The sequence below is a fragment of the Ostrea edulis genome, chromosome 6 (assembly GCF_947568905.1).
Source record: "Ostrea edulis chromosome 6, xbOstEdul1.1, whole genome shotgun sequence".
Lineage (NCBI taxonomy): Eukaryota > Metazoa > Mollusca > Bivalvia > Ostreida > Ostreidae > Ostrea > Ostrea edulis.
In genome coordinates, this window is record NC_079169.1 from 88,382,424 (window position 1) to 88,405,374 (window position 22,951).

The 22,951-nt window shown below is 37.9% G+C and overlaps 2 protein-coding genes across 3 annotated transcripts in view; one reads left to right on the forward strand and one right to left on the reverse strand.

The window, feature by feature from the left end:
• LOC125645932 (protein Hikeshi-like) overlaps nt 1-22,951 on the reverse strand; it is a 145,465-nt gene that overhangs the window by 25,145 nt on the left and 97,369 nt on the right. The gene's annotated exons all lie outside the window — the stretch shown is intronic.
• LOC125645926 (39S ribosomal protein L45, mitochondrial-like) lies at nt 4,762-21,356 on the forward strand. Of its 2 annotated transcripts, none has more exons than XM_048871945.2 (8): nt 4,762-4,896; nt 14,528-14,716; nt 14,943-15,027; nt 15,243-15,307; nt 16,149-16,300; nt 16,633-16,687; nt 18,345-18,494; nt 20,969-21,356. In XM_048871945.2, exons 1-8 carry the CDS (start codon nt 4,861-4,863, stop codon nt 21,314-21,316), a joined length of 1,080 nt encoding a protein of 359 aa, XP_048727902.2. In that variant the 5' UTR covers nt 4,762-4,860; the 3' UTR covers nt 21,317-21,356. The 2 variants fall into 2 exon arrangements, with proteins under 2 accessions (XP_048727902.2, XP_055998521.1); XM_056142546.1 differs by lacking the exon at nt 4,762-4,896 and adding an exon at nt 13,744-13,876.

Genomic DNA, 22,951 nt, shown 5'->3' on the forward strand with positions numbered 1-22,951 from the left:
CGCCTTTGTTGACCACAGTCCTTCATGCGTCATGGTCTTTGGCCAGGGACTCCCATTCATCAACTTTGCTGTCACAGGCTTTGAGAGCAGTATTGACTGCATCCTTGTGGCATTTCAAGGAAGCTCCTAGATTGCGTGTGCTCGTAGCAAGGCTGTTTGGAGATACGGTCGACACCCATTCTCATCACTGGACCGGTCCATACGAGTCTTGATTAACAAAGCTTCGACGACAGGTAGATTTGCACGGTTTAACACCTGCATTGGTGATCCTGTCGTGCCACTTGATACCCATTAACTTTGATGGAATTGGTCCAGTTGCTTTATGTGGCACCTATATGGGGTCCAGGTCTCACAACCATACAGTAGTGATGTCAGGACAACTGCTCTGTAGACGGCTACCTTAGTTTGCAGTTTTAGGCCGCACTCACTCCACAGTCTAGTCCAGGAGCGACCGAAGGAAGCACTAGCTTTGGACAGACAACTGGATATTTCCTTATCCAGGCTACGATCAGATGTCACGCGACTGCCGAGATAGGTGAACACATCTACATTTTGCTACTGTATCTCCTGAACCTTGATGCATGGCTCATGTGGCACTGATTGCAACTTGGCCTGGTGGAGTACAGGTAACTCTGATTTCTTGAGACTGATTGCGAGGCCAAATGAACCGCATGCCTCCGATAGGAGTAGACTAGACTTGGAGGTCGTCCTTGGAAGTGATTGCTAAGGCACAATCATCTGCAAACAGCAAGTCCTGAAGTAAAGCCTGCTGCACTTTGATCTTTGCCTTAAGTTTGCACAGACATGTCCATCTGATCTGTAGTTTATGGTGACTCTGCACTAGACTTGGAAAGAACTGATCGCAACATGACTGCAAACAGGATGCTGAAGAGCCTTGGAACTATCACACAACATTGCTTCACACCATTGGTGACTGGGAAAAGTTCCGACGCACAGCCGGTTCCCAAAACTCTTGTCATTGTACCATCATGGAAGAAGCGTACCATGTGAATGAACTCTACAGGGCAGCCAAGTTTTGCTAGGATTGACCAAAGGCCTGTTCAAAAAACAGTGTTGAATACCTTGGTCAGATTGATGAATAGTTCTGTGAGCTTGGTGATGAGTACTTCCCCTTCATCTTGTATATCTCGGGGGGGGGGGGGGGGGGGGGGGGGGATCCCGTCTGGTCCTGCCTCTTTTCCTGACAGTGTTTCACAGTCCTTCGTACCTCTTCCTCCGTTGGCTGGTCATCTAGACAGTTTATTGTTGGCCATTGGGGGATGCGGTTAATAGCCTCTTCATCAATGCTAGACGGTCTGTTGAGCAGCTTGTGAGAGTGTTTCGTCCCTCTTCTCAAGATTTCCTCCTTGTCCGTCAGCAGAGCACCCTCCGCAGTGCGAACAGGCGTCATGGCATGGGATTAAGGTCCATACACTGTTTGCAAGCCGCTGAAAAAGAGCTTGGTAACATGCATGTCTGCACATTCCTGCAACTCTGCAGCTTTTGCTTCCCAACAGCTGTCCTTCATTTGACATAGCTTGTTCTGGGCCTCTGCGCGTAGCCGCTTGTAATGGACTTCGTTGGATGCAATCTAATTAAAATCAGACTTCTTAGATCCGTGCCGTATACTCTACGTAAGTAATGTAGCGATTGTGAGCGTATTCTAGGATCTGATTTTAATTAGATTGCTTTGGATGACGAGTTCCTATCAGCTAACCAGGCTGCATGTTGACTGGATAGTAGGTCTTGAATCTCAGCAGCATTTTCATCAAACCAATTATGGTGCTTTCTCCTCTGGATACCAAGAACCGAATGGGCAGTCTCCGGCACTGTGCCCCTGAAGTGTTCCCAGGTTTCCTCTGTGGTACCGTCAGCAAAGGTCAGACTTGCAAGTGAGTCTTGGAAAGCGATCTTCGGGTCTTCTTTTGTTACATCATTGCTGAAGCTACTCACATTTAGCTTCTTCCTACCCCCTGCATCTCATGGGCGCTGACACAGCACTAAAAACCAACCGCGATCTCAGTAAGGTGCAGTCTGTCCAGCAATCCGTTCCTCTCATGGCTTTGGTCACACGCACTTCCTTCAAACCACAGCGTCTAGTGATGACATGGTTAATTAAATGACCATGCTTCGAACGTGGGTGTGTCCAAGTGGTTTTGTGTTTCACTGAAAGCTTGAAATACGTGTTAGTAATCGCAATCTCTCTCTCTCTCTCTCTCTCTCTCTCTCTCTCTCTCTCTCTCTGTGCACACAAGGTGAGGAGTAACATCCCGTTGGAATTTTCATTTACAATGTCATGAGGGCTTATGACGTCCTGTCCACGCCTCATGGTCGGATCCCACACGGGCATTGAAATCAGCATCAGCTTGTCTGACTTGGGAACTGTTTGTATAACTTCACCGAGGGTCTGATAAAAGGCCTCCTTGTCAGTGTCAGAGTTGCATTGTTGGAGTATATACACTGATGAATGTGATACCTGTGCTGTTGTTTATTGGGAGTCTCACCATCATGAGCCTGTTGTTGATACCCTTCGGTAACGATTGTAGCTTCCGGATAGCAAAGCCAACTCCCGCCTCTCTTGGCTCTTCCTTTGAATTTCCACTCCAGAAGAATGAATAACCGGCACCAGGTTCTGTCAGCTCACCACACTCAACGAAACGAGTCTCTTTTAGTGCAGCGATGTCCACTCCGTATCAATCCAGTTCTCGTGCAACTAACACCGTCCTACGCTCTGGTCTGTTACTGGAGTTGGTGTTTATCAATGGTCTAACGTTCCAGACACCAATGCAGAGTTTGTTAGATTTACGAACATGTCTTCTGTGATTCTTCTTTGCAATGTCTCGACTGTACAGTTGGATGTCCGGTAAACTGACAGGATTCAAAAGGGCAAGTACTGGTTTGTATCACCGTTTCTAGACCCTTCCCCATAGAGGGGGGGGGGGGGGGGGGGGGGGGGGGGGGGAGGGCAGTGCTGTCCCTGAAAAAGGCTGCTCCGACATCAGGACAGCTGCCGAAAGTTGTCTTTGTCCTGGGTAGGCAGTCAGCGCCCATTCCACCATGATAGTCTGTGTGCAGGTCTGTGGCTAGCAGCTGGAAGCACCATGCCGTGTCTGCTACCGTCGTCACTCGCCCATCGCCACAGGGCTTTGAAGGTTGGCGACCTAAGTTCTGTGCAGTTGCTTGAAGTGAGACCTGCTTTGCGCGGAGGCGGACTCATTCACTTGGCCACATGCATCCGGGTCCAGGACATACAGGGTGTGACGTCCGGGTCCAGGACATACAGGGTGTGACGTCCGGGTGGAAAGATGCGCTGCAGTGTCCGGCTGATGTTCCGTTTTCTTCCCGAGCAGAAAAGGCGTTTGTTTCCCAAAATGAACGTACTTAGAGAGAGTTCCAAGCTATCGAATGTTTTATACAAATTTGCATGTAAATTTATAGATATAGAGGTAAAAACATATGGTTCGCCAAATTAGGCTAACAAATTAAAATAATTGAAGTAATCTTTAATTATTTGAAGATACATGTACCATAAGTCCATTTGATGCATGCAACAATATAGTGTTAATGATGACGCTGAATTATTGCGCGCATTAATTTGATTGGCATTAATTGTTCTGCTGAATTGATTAGCACATATAATTGAATTGTTGTTCTTCTCAAACGAATTGATGATATCAACAGTTGAATTGATGCGCACAACAATTCAATGGTGAAGAGAGCAATAATTCAATTAACGCGCGTATCGCATGAAAGGTGAAGACAACGAACAGTGATCAATCTCATAATTCCCACAAGCAATACAAAACAGATAATATGTAGCGCGTATCAATTCAATTAATGCGCGCAATAATTGAATTATTGCTCTATTCAATTGAATTTTAAAATTCTTTGAGAGAAAGAGAGAGAGAGAGAGAGCAACTATATAATTTGGGATATCTTATATTCAACATATCCACAACTGAAAGAATTGATCAATGCGCGCATTAATTCCTCATACAAAATTAAATAATCAAAGATATCCCCAATTGAATTAAAGAGATCTTTAATTAGTTTATACCGAGCTCCAAATGAAACTTTGCGAGCAATAATTCCTTAATTCACATTGCGCGTATTAATTGAATTGATGAGAGCAGTACCTGAATTGTGTGTGTTTGCATGGCTCAATAGACGTTACTTTCCTAGTTTATTATTTATTTTAAGTTAATTCCATCAGCAATGAAATTTTAAATATTTATACAATTAATTTCCTACTATTATTGATTTTAATTATATTTAAATTATTTTTAAAATTCTTATACTATATACCCAGCTTTTACTTGACAGCTTACACTTACGCAATATTAGCAACAAACATAGCCAATTGGCTTGAAATTTAATGATGATTTTTATATACATATACTCTTGCTTGTAGTATTTTATTTCTTCCTCGTGGTCTTATGCTTTCGTATCTGTATATTCTTGCATGAAGGTTTTCTTTTATTTTGTATTCTTTTGTTAATCTGTGATATGTCTATATATATGTGTACATGCATGCTATGCGTCATTGTCTTTGAATACATGAATGTGATAATCGGTTAAAAAGCTCTACAGAGCTTGTGTTTGATATGTTGAGTGTATATAGTGCCGACTTTAAATAAAATTTACTTTACTTTACTTTTACTGAATATTGAATTGATGCTCTCTTCAATTGCAGCTTTTATCAAATTTGTTAAATTCATGGCCCCCTGGGTCAGGAGTTCCGATGCTAACCCTTTGAGATTACCACTTGTAAGATGCTATTTAATTATATGTATATATAGTATTTCATAAGCTCGTGGTTTGCGATGATTTGATGTTTTCATCGGGATCGGAATACAGAAAATGGTGATGTCCATGACCAGTGTTTTGAACATGATGGTATTTTATTTTATTTTTTTATTCATTGCTTTTAAATTAATGATTCCATAAACTCAAATTATAGGCAAATCGAAAGTTAGGTATTTAGTAACATACGGTATGTTTACTTATATACAAAAATGTATCGAGACTCGAGTGGATGTAAACTCATGCTGAGGAAATTCGAGTTATATTCAACTCTCGGCCCTTGTCCAAAGATCTATCAATCAAGTCTCTTCGTAAAGTAACTCGACAGTTCTGAGAAGATATAATGTACCAACTCAATTAATGTATCACATTCATCTAATCAAATTTCGGTAGTATTATTACCATGTAATGACTGAATTTAAAGAATAAGATGATAGTTGGTAAAATGGGTAGTAAAAACCGGGCCGGGTCACCTTCGTAAACCGATTTCTTTAGTTTTCTTCGTTGATATATCTTTGCTTGTTTTGAAACTTACATAATATATTCTTTATGATACATTTAGTCTTCGGTACAAAATTTAGCACATAATATTACCTACAGATAAAGAATGCAATGATTGTATAAAATCTGGTTGGTAAAATGGGTAGCGAGACCAGAACACACATTATTACGTATTTTCTGTAAACTATGCACCTACTGCCGAAAACCTTGCATTTTTTCAATTCATAGAGAGTTGAATTTGATACTCAATGCATTACTTGACCATTTCATTGCCTTTTATTTTACTTACCGGCGATTTTTCCAAACCTGGACCAAGAGGAAACCGGATGCGATTTAGTTGCTACTGTTTTTTATCAATTAACCGTAATTGTGAGATCAAAGTGATATCCATTCATAATTAGTAATTGATGGGACGCTGAATTACATTCAGGATGCGTCGAAGATGAAAGTGACAGCTAACACCTTCAGTTTATTCGGAATTTTAATATTCGGCCATGGGCTACCTGTGTCCGGTTTCCTTTTGACCTGGGTTTTAATAAATCGTAAATATCAAATATATAAGACTCACATAACAGGTACTGCAGCATTTTGGTGATAAATACTATAGTCATAATATTTATCTAAATTATGTCTAGTTTCATTGTTGTGTAACATATATTAGTTGCGTATTTTTTCTCGCTACCCAATTTACCAACCTGAAATAAACAATCGTTGATATTTTCACAGTGAAGCAAAATTATGCCGTAATTTTTGTAGCGAAGACCCAATGTATCATCCAGATTAAGATTAAGAAGTTTCACATCAAACGAAAATAAAGTAACGAAGAAAACTGTCGCCATTTTCACAGTATTTGTGCAAATTATGTTGCACTTGGAGCAAAAAATAAAAATCCACATAGCACATTTTTGACATGTTGCCTAGAAAGTGCAATATGTATGCGTACAAGAACCAACATTTTTTTGTATAAGCATTCCTATAAAAAAAGTTATGCCACGTCAAATTTTGGAAAAGAACCTGTGTTGCGGACACTAAATTACACCTGTTACATCTAGTAAACTTATGCAAAGATAATGTTCATGGCCAAATTTCTTACTGGTTTGGACTATGTACCAGAAAGAAGTAAATTAAAAAGAAAATTTTGTGGTTTTCTTTGAAAACAAGAAAAATTTTCATATAAATGTCCTACTAATATTTTTGCCCAATTTGTCTCCAATCTTTTAGGTTTATTTACATTTACAAATACTCATAAGACCTATATGATTATCATGTGAAAATGACATTGAATATTCCTAAATTCAAATAAATCTATCATAATATTCTGTATGTCTTCATTTCATTCTTCTTAAATTTTGAATATACATAGATATTTTTGTTGCGGACACTACAGGTTATCCTACATTAAATATTGTCATTTATTTTAAAATCAATGTTGATAAATGTTTCTTTCTCAACAAATTCACGTGCCATAGGATCAACTCTGGAAAATTAGATATCAAAAGTTGTAGAATGGGTTTTTTTTTTGAGATGGGAATTACCATATAACATTGACCATTAATTTTTCCTCATTATATATTGTTATGCAGTTTCAAAAAATATTGATGGTGTCACAGATGTTCGTTCTATTAAACATGTTTTAAGGAATGATTTTATAGAGTAAATTTCATAAATTAAAGAATTTACTGAGGACTCTTATTTGTTTTCTCTCAGATTTTATATTGTTGCGGACACTACAAATATACTGAAGTATTTCTGATTGAATCCATATTTGATTTGAATGAAGTAAATTAAAAACCTTAAACACTAAATTGTTTTCTATATTAGTGAATGGTATAATATAATGGGGAAAATTGAAAAAAAAAAGGGGGTGGGGAGGCTAGAATGATACTTTTGGAAATAATACCTATATATCAATTATAAAGTGTATACAAGTTTGAAGTGTCATCTTTCAAACTAACCATTTGTTTTTTTAATCAAGTTATCCAACTTTATCATCAAAAGAACAGAATATTAGAGATGTTTTATTATATTCACTTATTTCAGAAATATTGTAATGAAATAAATGTGAAATGATAATTAATGCTAAGGTAGACACTGCAAGTACTGTAGATCAATTTATGAACAACTCTTATTTATTTTTTGAAATTCAAACAAACTTGAACTTGGAACTAAATGTTGATTGCAAAATAATGTTTGCATATAAACAGTACTAATTATCAAAAGAATGAAATAACTTGTCATTGGTACTGTTTGGGGATAAAATTGGCTCAGAAAGTATGACGCTAATTTTATCATTAGTTTCCCCAGGAGGAATCTACTTTCTGTATTTCGTGTGAACAGAAATTGTATTCAGATATCCAGCAGTACTTGGGGGTGGGGGGTGGGTGGGGGGGAGTTCAACCTCATCTTTCTCCTTGTCCATAACTATGATCTGAAAATTATGTTTGTCACAAATAACATTTCTTTCTCTGCCCTTTTTGGTTTTAATTCTTTTCCTTTTTAAATTGTTCTTTTCTTTCCAATTTTTTTGTGTTCTGACCTTTTCTTGCATTTCATTTTCAATTTCAACCTTTTCTTTCTCTCAAGATTTCTTTCTGTCTGTATTTTTTCATTCATGTAATCTCTTTTTGTGGCAAGAAATTGGGGATTGTTTTTTACCTCCCAGGGTTTGACACTAAGGCACGTCCGACCGACTCAGTCTACTAAATGATAGGTCCGGTCGGGTAAAATGTAGATTTACTAGTCCGACTGGTCGTGTTGAAAAAATAAACAAGAAACTTTACTTTAAACTGTAACATATTTTATTCTTAACTGAAAAAAGAATAACTGTAGAGTTTGCGAGCCGCATGATGACATAATCTCAAGTTTTGGTTCTGATAAATAAGTCGCGGTCGGAAGTGATGTTTTACGACATCTACTCAGTGTCTGATAAATAAGTCGCGGTCGGAAGTGATGTTTTACGACATCTACTCAATGTTAATGTGTGTAAAGTTATGTTTTTGACGAATTTATTTTCATTTAAAAAAATCCCCAATTTATTTGAATCAAATATAAGAAAGTGTTTATGAAATTAATAAATTACGTCACAAACAGCCATTTTTTGGTGTTGACATATGTGCGGGAATGTCTTTATATTCAAATACGACTTCTCGTCCTCAAGAAAAGATGTCCCAAGAGAAAAAAGTAAAAGGTTGGGAAGAAACAAAGCAAGGCTTATGAAATAGAAATTTAAAAAACGGTTGAGGTCAAAATGAGAGAGCATTAAGTTGAAAGACGAGACTAATGCTCTTTTTAGGTCACCTGAATTCATTCAGGTGACCTATGGCTATCTGTTTTTGTCTGTCGTCGTTCGTCGTGCGTTAACATTTGAACATTTTCAGCTTCTTCTCTGAAACCCCTGAACCAATTTCAACCAATTTTGGCTTATAGCATCTATGGGTAGAGGGGAACAAAAATTGTGAAATTCGTGGTCCCTGCCCCCCTGGGGCCTGAGGGGTGGGGCAAAAACCATCAAAATGAGTGTAATTTTAAAAAATCTTCTTCTTTACTCCTGGACATCAAGAAGCCAAACTGTGGGCATAATTATAATTAGCGTTGAGCCCTCTACCAAAATTGTGAAATTCATGGCCCCTGGGGCAGGGGTTCTTGTGTTAGGGTGGGGCTCTATTGGTCATATAGTGAAAGTGTAGAAATTCTTTGAAAATCTTCTTCTCTGTCTCTGGGTATTAAGTAGACAAACTAATAGCATGGTAATGATGAGCAAGGATGCCTCTTTATACCCCCCGCAACAAGTTGTGGGAGGGTATACTGGAATCGGGTTGTCCGTCCGTCCGTCTGTAGACGCAAATGGTTTCCGGACTCTAAAGCATTATCCTTTCCACCTACCGTCACCATATCATATATATGGACTACCCATGGGATGAAGATGTTCCCTATCGATTTTGGGGTCAAAAGGTCAAAGGTCAAGCACACTGGACATCGAAGTAGCAATATGGTTTCCGGGCTCTAAAGTGTTATCCTTTCCACCTACAGTCACCATATCATACATATGGACTACCCATAGGATGAAGATGTTCCCTATCGATTTTGGGGTCAAAAGGTTAAAGGTCAAGTGCACTGGACATTGAAGTAGCAATATGGTTTCCGGGCTCTAAAGTGTTATCCTTTCCACTTACAGTCACCATATCATACATATGGACTACCCATAGGATGAAGATGTTCCCTATCGATTTTGGGGTCAAAAGGTCAAAGGTCAAGCGCACTGGACATTGAAGTAGCAATATGGTTTCCGGGCTCTAAAGTGTTATCCTTTCCACCTACAGTCACCATATCAAACATATGGACTACCCATGGGATGAAGATGTTCCCTATCGATTTTGGGGTCAAAAGGTCAAAGGTCAAGCACACTGGACATCGAAGTAGCAATATGGTTTCCGGGCTCTAAAGTGTTATCCTTTCCACCTACAGTCACCATATCATACATATGGACTACCCATAGGATGAAGATGTTCCCTATCGATTTTGGGGTCAAAAGGTTAAAGGTCAAGTGCACTGGACATTGAAGTAGCAATATGGTTTCTGGTCTCTAAAGCGTTATCCTTTCCACCTACAGTCACCATATCATACATATGGACTACCCATGGGATGAAGATGTTCCCTATCGATTTTGGGGTCAAAAGGTCAAAGGTTATGCACACTGGACATCGAAGTAGCAACACTCAGAAAAGAGGTAGTTTATACCTATTACCAACACCCTTTGGGAGATTGGGGTAAGCGGGGAGTATTCTTAGTGAGCATTGCTCACAGTACCTCTTGTTAAAAATTGTGAAATTCATGGCCCCTGGATCAGGGGTTCTGGTGCTAGGGTGGGGCTCAATAAGTCATATAGTGAAAATGCATTATTTCTTTGAAAATCTTCTTCTCTGTCCTTGGGTATTAAGTAGACAAACCAATAGCATGGTTATGATGAGCAAGGATGCCTCTTTCAAAATTGTGAAATTCATGGCCCCTGGGTCAGGGTTCTGGTATTAGGGTGGGGCCCTATTGATCATATAGTGAAAATGCATTTTATTTCTTTGAAAATCTTCTCCTCTGCTGCTGGGTATTAAGTAGACAAACTAATAGTATGATAATGATGATCAAGGATACTTCTTTCAAAACTGAAATTTATGGCCCCTGGGTCAGGGGTTCTGGTGCATAGGCGGGGCTGACCACATAGCTATTCAATGTTTCTTCCATCCAAAAGTAAAATTCTTATATTTAAACACAAACCTAATTCAAACATTGGAAGGTTGTTACATGATACTCAGGTGACCTATAAGGCCCCTGGGCCTCTTGTCTGAGACAATTAAGTACGTTTTTGTTCATGCAAACTTAATGTTTGACATTTGAATTAAGTACATTTAAATATGGAGAAACTATCCGTTTCTGGAAAGTTGGTCGGGGCTAGTGAATTTAAGGTCAGGTCTAGCAAAAATCGTTTGAAGTAGCCCGACTGGTCTAGTGCTCCGAAAAGTAAATGTCAAACCCTGCCTGCCTCCCTCTCTCTCTCTTTCTCCTTTTCCTTATTTTGTCTTTCTTTAGCTTCACTGTTTGTTTTTTTTTAATTTCACCCTATTTCTTCTATCTTCTCTCTTGATTTCATTAACCTCTCTGGGCTGCTCATCTCAGTGGCTCATTGAAATCTTTTAGTCTAAGACATTTAAGAAAATTGGAATACATATCATTAATGTAGTGTCGGTAACATAATTAAATTGGAATATATTTAGATTTATCATTAAACAATTAACATCTTGACATATATTTGTTTAATTAGTTTCCACTTCAGTTTGAAATATGTGAAAATTAACTTGAAATATGTAACTTTAGACTGAAAATTGAAGGATTTTGAATATGTATACACTAGATGTTATGGGTGTAAATTCCGTTTGAACATACAGTGTATATTTTCACAATATTTTAATCCATTACATGTTTAAAGTAAATACTTGAATAGTTATAGTTATCGTAAAGATAAATCATAATACATTTTCTTGAAAAAATCTATGAAATCAAAAAGCTGTTGCGGACTCTACAGGGTTGCGGACACTACAAAACACAATATATCTGTCAGAAAACTTAGCAATACTGATCTAGAGTCTGTTTCTTTGGTAGACACATTAGTAACTGTATTGCCTCTTACCAGTAAGAGTATAGAAGTATAAGTCATCAGGCATTCCAAAATATGCACATGTTGCGGACACTACAGAATTTTGGGACATTTTTATGCCAGTTAGAGAAAAATGTGTAATTTTTTCAAGTTTTGAATAACCCACTCAAACTTTTCTATAATGTTTCATTTAGTTTTCAACTCAATTTTCAATGCAAAACAAAAGTTGAAATAATGAATAAACATGTAGTTTTTTTACTTGTAAGTTTAAACATTGGAATTTTTTAAAATTGTATAACATACAAGCATTTTCACATATCTAAACATTATTTCGCTAATATTTTTTCGATTTACATACAGTAAATTGCACGTAAAAGTGAAATAATTTCTCACTGATCTGGTTTCTATTACCAAAAGCTTCTTCTATAAATCTCTTTGAACAAAAACTTGAAAATAAAGCCATTTTTTAGCTGCAACAGCATAACACACAAAATATCCCTTTTTTCAGTTGTATATCTTGAATATTTTTTTTTAATAGAACATGGGACTGTTATACATCATTGGATTTGTTAAAGGTACCATTTGGTCAATATTTGGTCATATTTGTTATGGGTTTAATCATATATCTTGATGTAAAATGCATTATAACATTAGCAAGTATGAATTATCACCAATACTGTGAAAATGGCGTAAAAAATTAAGATTACCAAGGTGACCCGACCCGGCCCGGTCCAGATTTTACTACCCATTTTACCAACTATCATCTTATTCTTTAAATTCAGTCATTACATGGTAATAATACTACCGAAATTTGATTAGATGAATGTGATACATTAATTGAGTTGGTACATTGCGTTGACCAGATAACCACCGTTAGAATCATCATTGAACAGACAATCGAGTGGCAGTCATCACTCTACCCCAACTTCATCCATTTCCAGAAGGCATTCGACAGCGTAGACCACCAAGTGCTCTGGGGAATCCTTGGACACTATGGAATTCCGCGCAAAGTTATTTCCATCATACAACAACTTTATGCCGGATTCACATGTCAAGTAATCCATGAAGGAACCATCACAGAGCCATTCCCAGTAACAACCGGGGTGAGACAAGGATGCCTGCTCTCTCCTCTACTCTTCCTTCTAGTGATAGACTGGGTCAGCAAAACAGCCTACAGTAGCCCAACTGGCATTCAGTGGACACTAGTAAGACGTCTGGAAGACCTTCACTTTGCTGACGACATCTGCACACTATCTCACCGTCTTCAAGACTCCCAACATCAAGCCTCCAACCTAGAAGCAACAGCAAAAAAAACTGGTCTTTACATCAACACCCAGGAAACAAAATCAATGAGAATCAACTCCATACAAACTGACGCAATCGAGATAAACAACATGGAATTAGAGGACATCAAAGACTTCACCTACTTAGAAAGTATTGTCAGTAAATCTGGGGGCACAGACAAACACATCATAGCAAGAAAAAGGAAGGCCCAGCAAGCTTTTGCCATGTTAAGACCAGTATGGCGAAGCAAGGCACTGAGAACACGCACCAAGATCAGAATCTTCAACACCAACGTGAAGTCTGTTCTAATATATGGGTCTGAAACCTGGAGAGAAACATCAACATCCATGAAATCAGTCCAGGTTTTTGTAAACAAGTGCCTGAGAAACATCCTCGGGATAAGGTGGCCAGATGTTATAAGCAATGCAAACCTGTGGAAGAGGATCAACCAACAACCCGTGGAAATCACCATCAGAACACGCAGATGGAACTGGATAGGGCATACACTGAGGAAACCTAATACTAATATCACAAAACAAGCCCTAGAATGGAATCCACAGGGACAGAGAAAGCGGGGACGGCCAAAGAACACCTGGCGCAGGGTATTAACATCAGACCTGAAGAAAATTGGCAAGACCTGGGGAGAAGCTAAGACCATTGCACAAGACAGAGGGAGATGGAAAGCCACTGTAGCCGCCCTTTGTCCCCCATGGGACGAAGTGGATTAATGATGATGATGATTACCAACTATCGAATAAGATAGGTTCATCGATGGCCAAGCCGAATCTCAACCGAGATTAATAGATAGGTCTAGAACCAGTCACACTGACTTTGTGTGTAATTGTGATGAACAAGGATGCCTCTACCAAATTTGTTAAATTCATGGCCCCTGGGTCAGGAGTTCTGGTGATAAGGTTGGGCTTTATGGTTCATATAGATAAGCGGGTGTCCTGGTTACCTGTAGTGCTCTCGATTCTCACTGCTACGACTCGAGTTCGATCCCCGTGATCAGCAGTGGTTGTATGTGAGAGAGTATGGTGGTCCCCCACTGGGACATGTGGGATTCCTTCGGGTACTCCGGTTTCCTCCCACATAAATGACCCCCTAGCTGCATTCATCCATGCATCAAAGGACCCATTGGAAGTAAGTTTTCATGGGCAATTCTTGATATGTACATATATTTGTATGTATATATACCAAAAAAACATTTCTTTGTTGTGAAAATCCATTATTTTGTTCTTAACACCTAGGCATTAAACTATGAAAATGTCAGTAAATGTTAAAAGTATTCACCCATTTTGAAATTTCTTGAATGGAAAGATGACAAGTAAAGTTTATTCCTAATAGATGGGGTCCTCTAAATGCTCTGCCCTCTATTGGTTAGTATTTCAAGGTAAACAAGAACTGGCTATTAAATTGAAGAAATTAATAAGAAGGGAAATTTAAAGAGGGAAAATGTTATAGTGGGAGGCTGCATTTTCCTGCATAAATCAGGAGAGTTAACATAAGTTTATGAAGGTCTTCCTGTTATAAGTCCATGTTCTGGATGTCTGGATATCTCTTGCCTTTTGATATACTGATCACCTGAAGTTCAGGGTTGATTATCAGCATAAGATTTAACAAGAAAGGAGATGACTGGACTGAAAATTGAACCCGGGACCCCTACATTACGAGTACAGGGCACTATCCGCTGAGGTCTCCCAGCCAATATCCAGGGTCCATATAGCCTAAACCTCTACACATGATTTAAAATGCTCTTAAGTTCATCTATTTTCACTTTTCTTATACTTTCAGTTTCTTCCGAGGGGAAACTTTAGCAGATTGGCCACATCCGTAAAAATTCTACAGAACACCACGGCAACAAATTCCTGCATGAAATGTCATGGACGTTATAAATTTTCATCGCCACATATACACCCAAATCCTTCTGCGAGATTTAAAAAACTTAGAACCAGAAAAACCATGAAACAGTTGTGGGAGACGGTATTGAATTTTGATTATTTTTTATATAATTCGCAATTTAATTTTTGATGAAGGATACTTCATTAGTATATAGATGTAGGGCAATGACACCATAGAAAACTGCATCTAAGCAAATATTTCCAAGAATGCAATATTTCGAATTTTCTTAATGAAATTGATGAGAGTTGTATTCTTTCATGAGAAATAATTTACGATATACGGTATTTGATTTTTTATTACTCAACAGGCGGAGGAGAAACAACCCCCATACATAGTGAAGGAACCAACCCGCGTATATACCAAACCAACGGAAATAGGGATCACAAATTCTGGTGAGTCAGAGAGATAGAAGATTTATTGTAGTTTATCATGTATTGTTCAAGTTCACAACTGAAATAGGGATCACAAATTCTGGTGAGAGACAAAAGATTCATTAAAGTTTATCATTTATTGGGTTGTACTTCTACAAGTTTACAACAGAAATAAATTATTTTAATGTTTACTTTTGCATAACATCATGTCACATCCCTGTATTGTGATGTTGTAGGTAGAGTGATGAACTCCTATATTCCGATGGAGAAGGACGCCAGGAAAGAATTGACTTCAAAGGAGGTAGGACATTGTATAAGTGTATTATCCCAAGGTCAAATTCAGTAATTTTCTACTAACACATTGTATAAGTGTATTGTCCCAAGGTCAGATTCAGTAATTCTCTACTAACACATTGTACATGTATAAGTGTATTGTCCCAAGGCCAAATTCAGTTACACATTGTAGAAGAGTATTGTCCCAAGGTCAAATTCAATAACACATTGTATAAATGTATTGTCCCAAGGTCAAAATTCAGTAACACATTGTATAAGTGGATACAATTTAGGTGGATAGGCCCTCAGTACTCCTTGCTTGTCGTTAGAGGCAACTAAATGGGCCGTCCTTTTGGAAGAGACTGCAAAAATTGAGGCCCCATGTCACAGCAGGTGTGGCACGATAAAGAACCCTCCCTGCTCAAAGGTAATAAGCACCGAGCATAGACCTAAATTTTGTAGCCCTTCACCGGCAGTGGTGACGTCTCCATATGAGTGAAATATTCTTGAGCTGGATGTTAAACAATATACAACCAACCAACTCAAGGTCATATTCAATATCATGAATTCCTTGAAAGTTATTGAAATTTCATGCATATAAAAGTGGACAATATGACAGACAACATAATGTACTGTTATGAATGAATTTTCAGTTTGAATTCTAACATTTCTATTATGTATGTGTATGTTATGTAAAGAAAATTCGCCCGTGAAATTACAATCTTGACAAAATTTTGCTTATTAAATTCGAAAAATCCTGTACACTAATGCAGAACGATACCATCTATATGTTATATACTGTAATTTTACCATCTGTATGTTATTTAACTTGAAAGTCATAATATATTAGATGTATATTTCTTATCAAGAAATTTCAAGAGGACAGAAAGCGAATACTGGGTAAAATCTCCAAGGTTAGATTCATCAGGTTTGTGAAGAAGTACGACACAGCGTTTAACCAGAGGGAATTTCTCGCTCACGCTCATCACATCTACATCACAGCTCACAACTGTATCAAAAGGTAACGCTGATCAAAAGGTAACACTGAAAAATGTCGAGGGAAGTTAGCTCCTCAGCTCTTCAGCACAAGTATACAAAACTACAAGCACTATGGTGGCTAGTTTTCTCTTTGTTTTTATATTTCCCTTTCAATGTGCAAATAAAATATATACTTGAAAAAGATTAAAACAATGCTGCAAAGCTGATGCTTCGCCTTTAAATGTATTAGTATATCGATCTTCTACATCATGATGATGCACTACACTACCCCATTTTTTCTGAAATTTATACAATTGATCATGGACGAAATATAATTCATGTATCTGAATTCAGTTGATGATTTGGTTTCTGTAGGATCAGAGAAAATGAGGAGGAGTTGATTGATTACGTTACACAGAATGTCTATGGGGTGAGTGATACATGTGGATGTGTAACGGAGGATTTTATTTAACATACATCTCTGCAACTTGTAACAGCTTGTGTGTATTCATTTTTCATGTCAAGCTCTGGTTGAATAATTTTTGGCAGAGTTGTGCCCCTTGAAAATTAGAAATTTTTGTACAGTTCATATATAGTCTGCTCAATATGTCAGTCATAGATGGACATTTTGAGTTGAAATTCAGGATGCAGATTTGTCAAGAGAATACACAGGTCAGGTTCATATCTGGCTCAGATCACAAATAGTTTTTAGGCAGAGTTATGCCCCTTGAAGTTAAAAAATTCCAAAGAATTCATTTTCTGCTCATGATCTCAGTCACATGGACATTTTGGGATGTAGATACTGGTATATCATAAGAATATGCAAATCAAATACTTTGATTATGCGATTGGATGACTCTGGCTTGGTTATGGCCCTTGGGGTAAGGAAATTTCAAACAATTCATGGACATTTTAGATTGAAATAGGGAATATAGATATACATGTATGATGAAAATGCACAGGTAAACTTTGTTGCTAATGGAGATGTTAATGACGCTCCAACGTAGTCATTGAAATGAGGTCTCAGTTTTTGAAAATTTCAAAGCCATAGCTCAGAATGAAGGAATAGATACCTGTAGGAGTTTGTACAGACAACTAATAGATACCTGTAGAAGTTTGTACAGACAACTAATAGATACCTGTAGAAGTTTGTACTGACAATAGATAGATACCTGTAGAAGTTTGTAAAGACAACTGATAGATACCTGTAGAAGTTTGTACAGACAATAGATAGATACCTGTAGAAGTTTGTACAGACAATAGATAGATACCTGTAGAAGTTTGTACAGACAACTAATAAATACCTGTAGGAGTTTGTACAGACAATAGATAGATACCTGTAGAAGTTTGTAAAGACAACTGATAGATACCTGTAGAAGTTTGTACAGACAATAGATAGATACCTGTAGAAGTTTGTACAGACAACTAATAGATACCTGTAGAAGTTTGTACAGACAATAGATAGATACCTGTAGAAGTTTGTACAGACAACTAATAAATACCTGTAGGAGTTTGTACAGACAATAGATAGATACCTGTAGAAGTTTGTAAAGACAACTGATAGATACCTGTAGAAGTTTGTACAGACAATAGATAGATACCTGTAGAAGTTTGTACAGACAACTAATAGATACCTGTAGAAGTTTGTACAGACAATAGATAGATACCTGTAGAAGTTTGTACAGACAACTAATAGATACCTGTAGGAGTTTGTACAGACAAATAGTAGATACTTGTAGAAGTTTGTACAGACAACTAGAGTTGAATTATACCCCTTCATTAGATTTAATTGGTGTAGCTTGGAGGTCTTTATACACTGTCACCTGGGACTTGCATGTGTGAACAACCATAGTGACAATGGAATTTATTATTTGATGGCATTTTATTCACGCGAGACTTAGATTTTAATTTGTAGTAAGAGGAACCAATATTGTTGTAACCAATATTTTAATCAGTTTGAAAGGAAATAAAAGAGAATTAGTCAGGAACTAAAAAAAATTTATTTGGCATTTCATTGTATCTGATTTAGTTGTAAACAGGCCACTTCATTTTATAATGTTTATATACACACATATTATATCATTTAGCAAATGACAAAAGGGATGCACGACAAGACTATCGAGTGGGAGTTTGTTGAGTCAATGGAACAACCTAAAATAGTCAATGCGGCTGCAGGTCACCTGGGGACAAAGGATAACTCCTACGCCCAGTTTACTGTTAGATTTCACACATTACAGGTAAGTCAAACAGCTAATACAGGTATGTCACGCACCATTTAAGAATTTTTCACTCATATAGGGGTGATACCTGCTTTCATGAAGTGCCACAAAAATTTAGATCGATGTATGGTTCTCTGGGCTGTAGCCATGAGGGTCCTTTATCGTGCCAATGTGTACCGTTAAACTGGACCTATGTTTATAAAGGTCATATACAAAAGACCTCGAGACTTCCCTTCTAATACTGTACAAAGGAACTGTCACTACCTTTATATACAAAAGACCTCGAGACTTCTACTTCTGATACTGTACAAAAGAACTGTCACTACCTTTATTAAATGTCTCAGGTTTGATCTGACACTGAGATCGAGAATCAAATCTGGTTCTTGTGATCACAAAGCGAATGCCCTAACCACTAGAGAGCACCCCAAACACTAGGGAACGCCTCAAGCACTAGGGAACAGCCCCAAACACTTGGGAACACCTCAAACACTAGAGAGCACCCCAAACAATAGGGAATGCCCCAAACACTAGGGAACGGCCCCAAACACTAGGGAACACCCCCAAAAAACTAGGAAATACCCCCAAACACTAGGGAACACCCCAACCATTAGGGAACACCCCCAAAACACTAGGGAATGCCCCAATCACTAGGGAACACTCCAACCACTTAGGAATGTCCCAATTACTAGCAAACACCCCAAAACACTAGGGAACACACCAACCACTAGGGAACACCCCGACCAATAGGAAACACCCCAACCACTAGAGAACACTCCAATTACTAGGAAACACCCCAAAACACAAGGGAACGACCCAAAACACTAGAGAACAGCCCCAAACACTAGGGAACACTCCTAAACACCAGGGAACAGCCCAAAACACTAGGGAATGGCCCCAAACACTAGGGAACACTCTTAAACACTAGGGAACGCCCCAACCACTAGGGAACACCCCAAACACTAGGGAACACCCAATACACTAGGGAATGCCCCAACCACTAGGGAACACCCAACCACTTAGGAATGTCCTAACCACTAGCAAACACCCCAAAACACTAGGGGAACACCCCAAACACTAGGGAATGCCCCAACCACTAGGGAACACCCCAACCACTAGGGAACACCCCAAAACACAGGGAATGCCCCAACCACTAGAGAACACCCTAACCACTAGGGAACACCCCCAAAACACTAGGAAACACCCCCAAACACTAGGGAACACCCCAAAACACTAGGGAACACCCCATCCACTTAGGAATGTCCCAACCACTTTGGAACACCCCAACTACTAGGGAACACCCCAAACGCTTTTTTATATATAAATATTTTGTTGTTTAAAACACTCGAAAAATCCTCAAGGTCAGAAAAGACAAAAATGATACCTGCCTTTATATACATGTACATGATATATATATATACATGTAGCATCAAGTTTATTCAAATCATGGCACCTGGTACAAAGCTTGTACAACAATAGGGGTCCCAAGTTTTATGTTGGAAGATAGGATGATAATAATAATAAAATTTATATAGTGCCTTATTTTTAAATACAAATTACTCTGAGGTGCTTTACAAGGGTAGAGATGAAGAATGCAACAATAAAACACAATTAAATGACAGTCTTACATTTGTAAAATTATCAAACTAAAACACTCTAATGAAAATCAATAACTAAAATTTTTTTTATATATAAAAATAACTTTAAAAGAATGTTATTTTCAAGAACAAAATCCAGCATTACATACAACTGTAGGTACATCATCATCAGATACCCACAGCTGATTTCGTCTTCTAATCAGACGAGATTAGTCATGGGTATCGGACAATGTATATACATGTACCGCACAAGTATCCTCGTATAGTGTACCAAGCTCCAGTCAGCTCAGTATATTCCGTTACGCTACAACTCCAATACTCGTAGGAAAAAGTCAAACTTGTTATTGCGGGATTCCAGTATAATTCGTTGTATCAACAATTGAGTTTTTAAGAGTCAAGAATGATGATCTAAATTATCTGTTAACAATATTCGATCTTTTATGAAATGTATTTCAGCTGGTATACTTGTGAATATTTCAATATTAAATCGGGTTCGTAATTCAATTTTACCGATAAACGATAGATTAGTTGAATTGAAAGAATTAGTTACCTGTATGTAAATAATTTTTAACTAGATAAAAATATGGAAATACTTGTACATTATACATAATTTTAAAATACTTAAACAATACGATATGTCTAGATATTTATGAACAATAATCATTTGTGTGGTAGTCCATGATAATCGTCGGAGTTGTTTAAAAAACACTACATTACGCCGCCCAGAAAAATACCAATCTTAGGACACACCTATAAGTCGGACATAGAGTTTTGGACCAAAAATTGACTCCCAAAAATCCGACTTATAGGCAAGTATATAAGAGTTGTGGCCCATGAAAATCTGGAGTATAGACCTTCATGATTTCATATCTAATCATATTCTGCTCTAATTTTCAGAAATTAGCCATTTATAATCGTTTTGGAAAGCTGATTTACGGGGACAGGGATCGTCCTCGCTATGTGCTGGAATATGTATTATTTGAAAAACACGTCTCCGACACGGAAGGAAAATGGAGGATAGCTGGCAAAATCACACCAGAATGGAAGAAAAAGGGCTTCTCCTTCCTTCACACCTGGAAAGAGGAAGCACCGAAGAAGGAAGTTGTAGGGTTTGAGGACTTAGAACCGTTTAGAGTTCATCGATACAATCCCGAGTATCCTGATGAAATGACTTCCGATGAAATGACCAATCATTCTGATGACAAGACTGATGATCAAATCGACAGTGTGACAAATAAGAATTGAGGATGGGAAGGATTTTGAAATAAATTATTTTATATGTAAATGCTTGTAATTTGTAATGGAGGGTACTTCCGATTACTAGTACTGATATGAAGCTGACCCGAGTGTTAATTTACATCGTACAGGGCTGTTTTTATAAGCTACTGTCCAAGAGAGGTCTTCAAAACAAGTCACTCATTATTCAGGTTGTACTCAAACTTCCAAAAACACTCGTTAATGTGTCATCACCACTGCATTGCAAAATTAAAACAAGAGGTTCATGGGCCACATTGCTCACCTGAATCACCTTGGCCCTTCCATTGTTCAGCTGTTGTGATTTTTAATATTTTTTATCGATCTTTATTCCCATGAAATATGTTGATCCCCCATATTGTGGCCCCTACCTAGCCCCAAAGGATCACATCATAACTGAAAATTAATTCACATAATATAGAATTGCCTCAACACCAATATGACTAACATGATCTTGCTGTTCTGGAGAGAAATTTTTCGATTGATTGTTTAAATATGCCCTCATCAGATATCTATTATCTAGTCTTATGGACCCTGTAAAAAGAATGCCATCCAAGCAAATGCTTATCAAGGTCAACAAGAGTACCACAAACAGTACAACAAGCCCGTTGGACCTAAGTGCAATATCTGTATCCATGATGAGAAAAAGTCCAAAAAATTATTTGACCTACTTATCATTTGACCTGAAGTAGGTCGTGGTGCACCAATCAAGTTGAAATGTGGACCAATTATGTATTTCTCTGAGAGGGAAGTTGTGACAAAATTTTAGGGAAATACCGGTATGCATAATGAAAAAAAAAACCCAGTCTGGAATACTGTTTTGCCTACTTTACCCCTAAAGTAGGTCATGGTACACCAATTCCGCTGAATGTAAACTGAACTTGTATTGCTTGTGACTAAATTTCATATCTGTATCCATAAATATAAAAATGTTTCTATACTGCGATACTTGACCTTGAGAAACAATAGACATCTCTTGGCATAAGCAGTATGAGTAACACGTTTGACGCTCCTATTCCCAATGGTTCGGTCTGTATCCTGCCTATAAAGTGATACCTCAACCTTGGAAGAACAATAGGGGTCCTCCACTTGGCATGGGGAGTACGTGTACCAAATCTGAGGGTTCTAACCCCAATAGTTTGGTCTGTATTCTGCCCTCTAATGGATACTACGACTTTGACCTTTAAAAACAATAGGCATCTTCCTCTCATCAAGTTGTAAGATCTGGAGCTTATATGGTTCGGTCTGTATCCTGCCTACAATGCTTTCCTACTAAGTGATACTGCGACTTTGACCTTGAAAATAATAGGCATCTTCCTCTCATCAAGGCGATCAAATATATCAAGTTGTAAGATCCTGGGCACCTATTCACAAAATATCTTACGACTAAGATCAAATTTTACAAACACGGTAATTTCCTTATTTTTCATTGCTTGTAGCCTTTTTTAATTAATATGTAAAGTACATCCATGGTTTATAAAAGTTGAATGCATACTTGTGACCTTGGGATCGGTATTTGATTATCAGACAGAATTATGTTTTTCATCTTAGTCGTAAGATATTTTGTGAATGTGGGCCCTGGACCTTATGGTTCATTTTACATACAAGGTCCAAACAGATGGACGA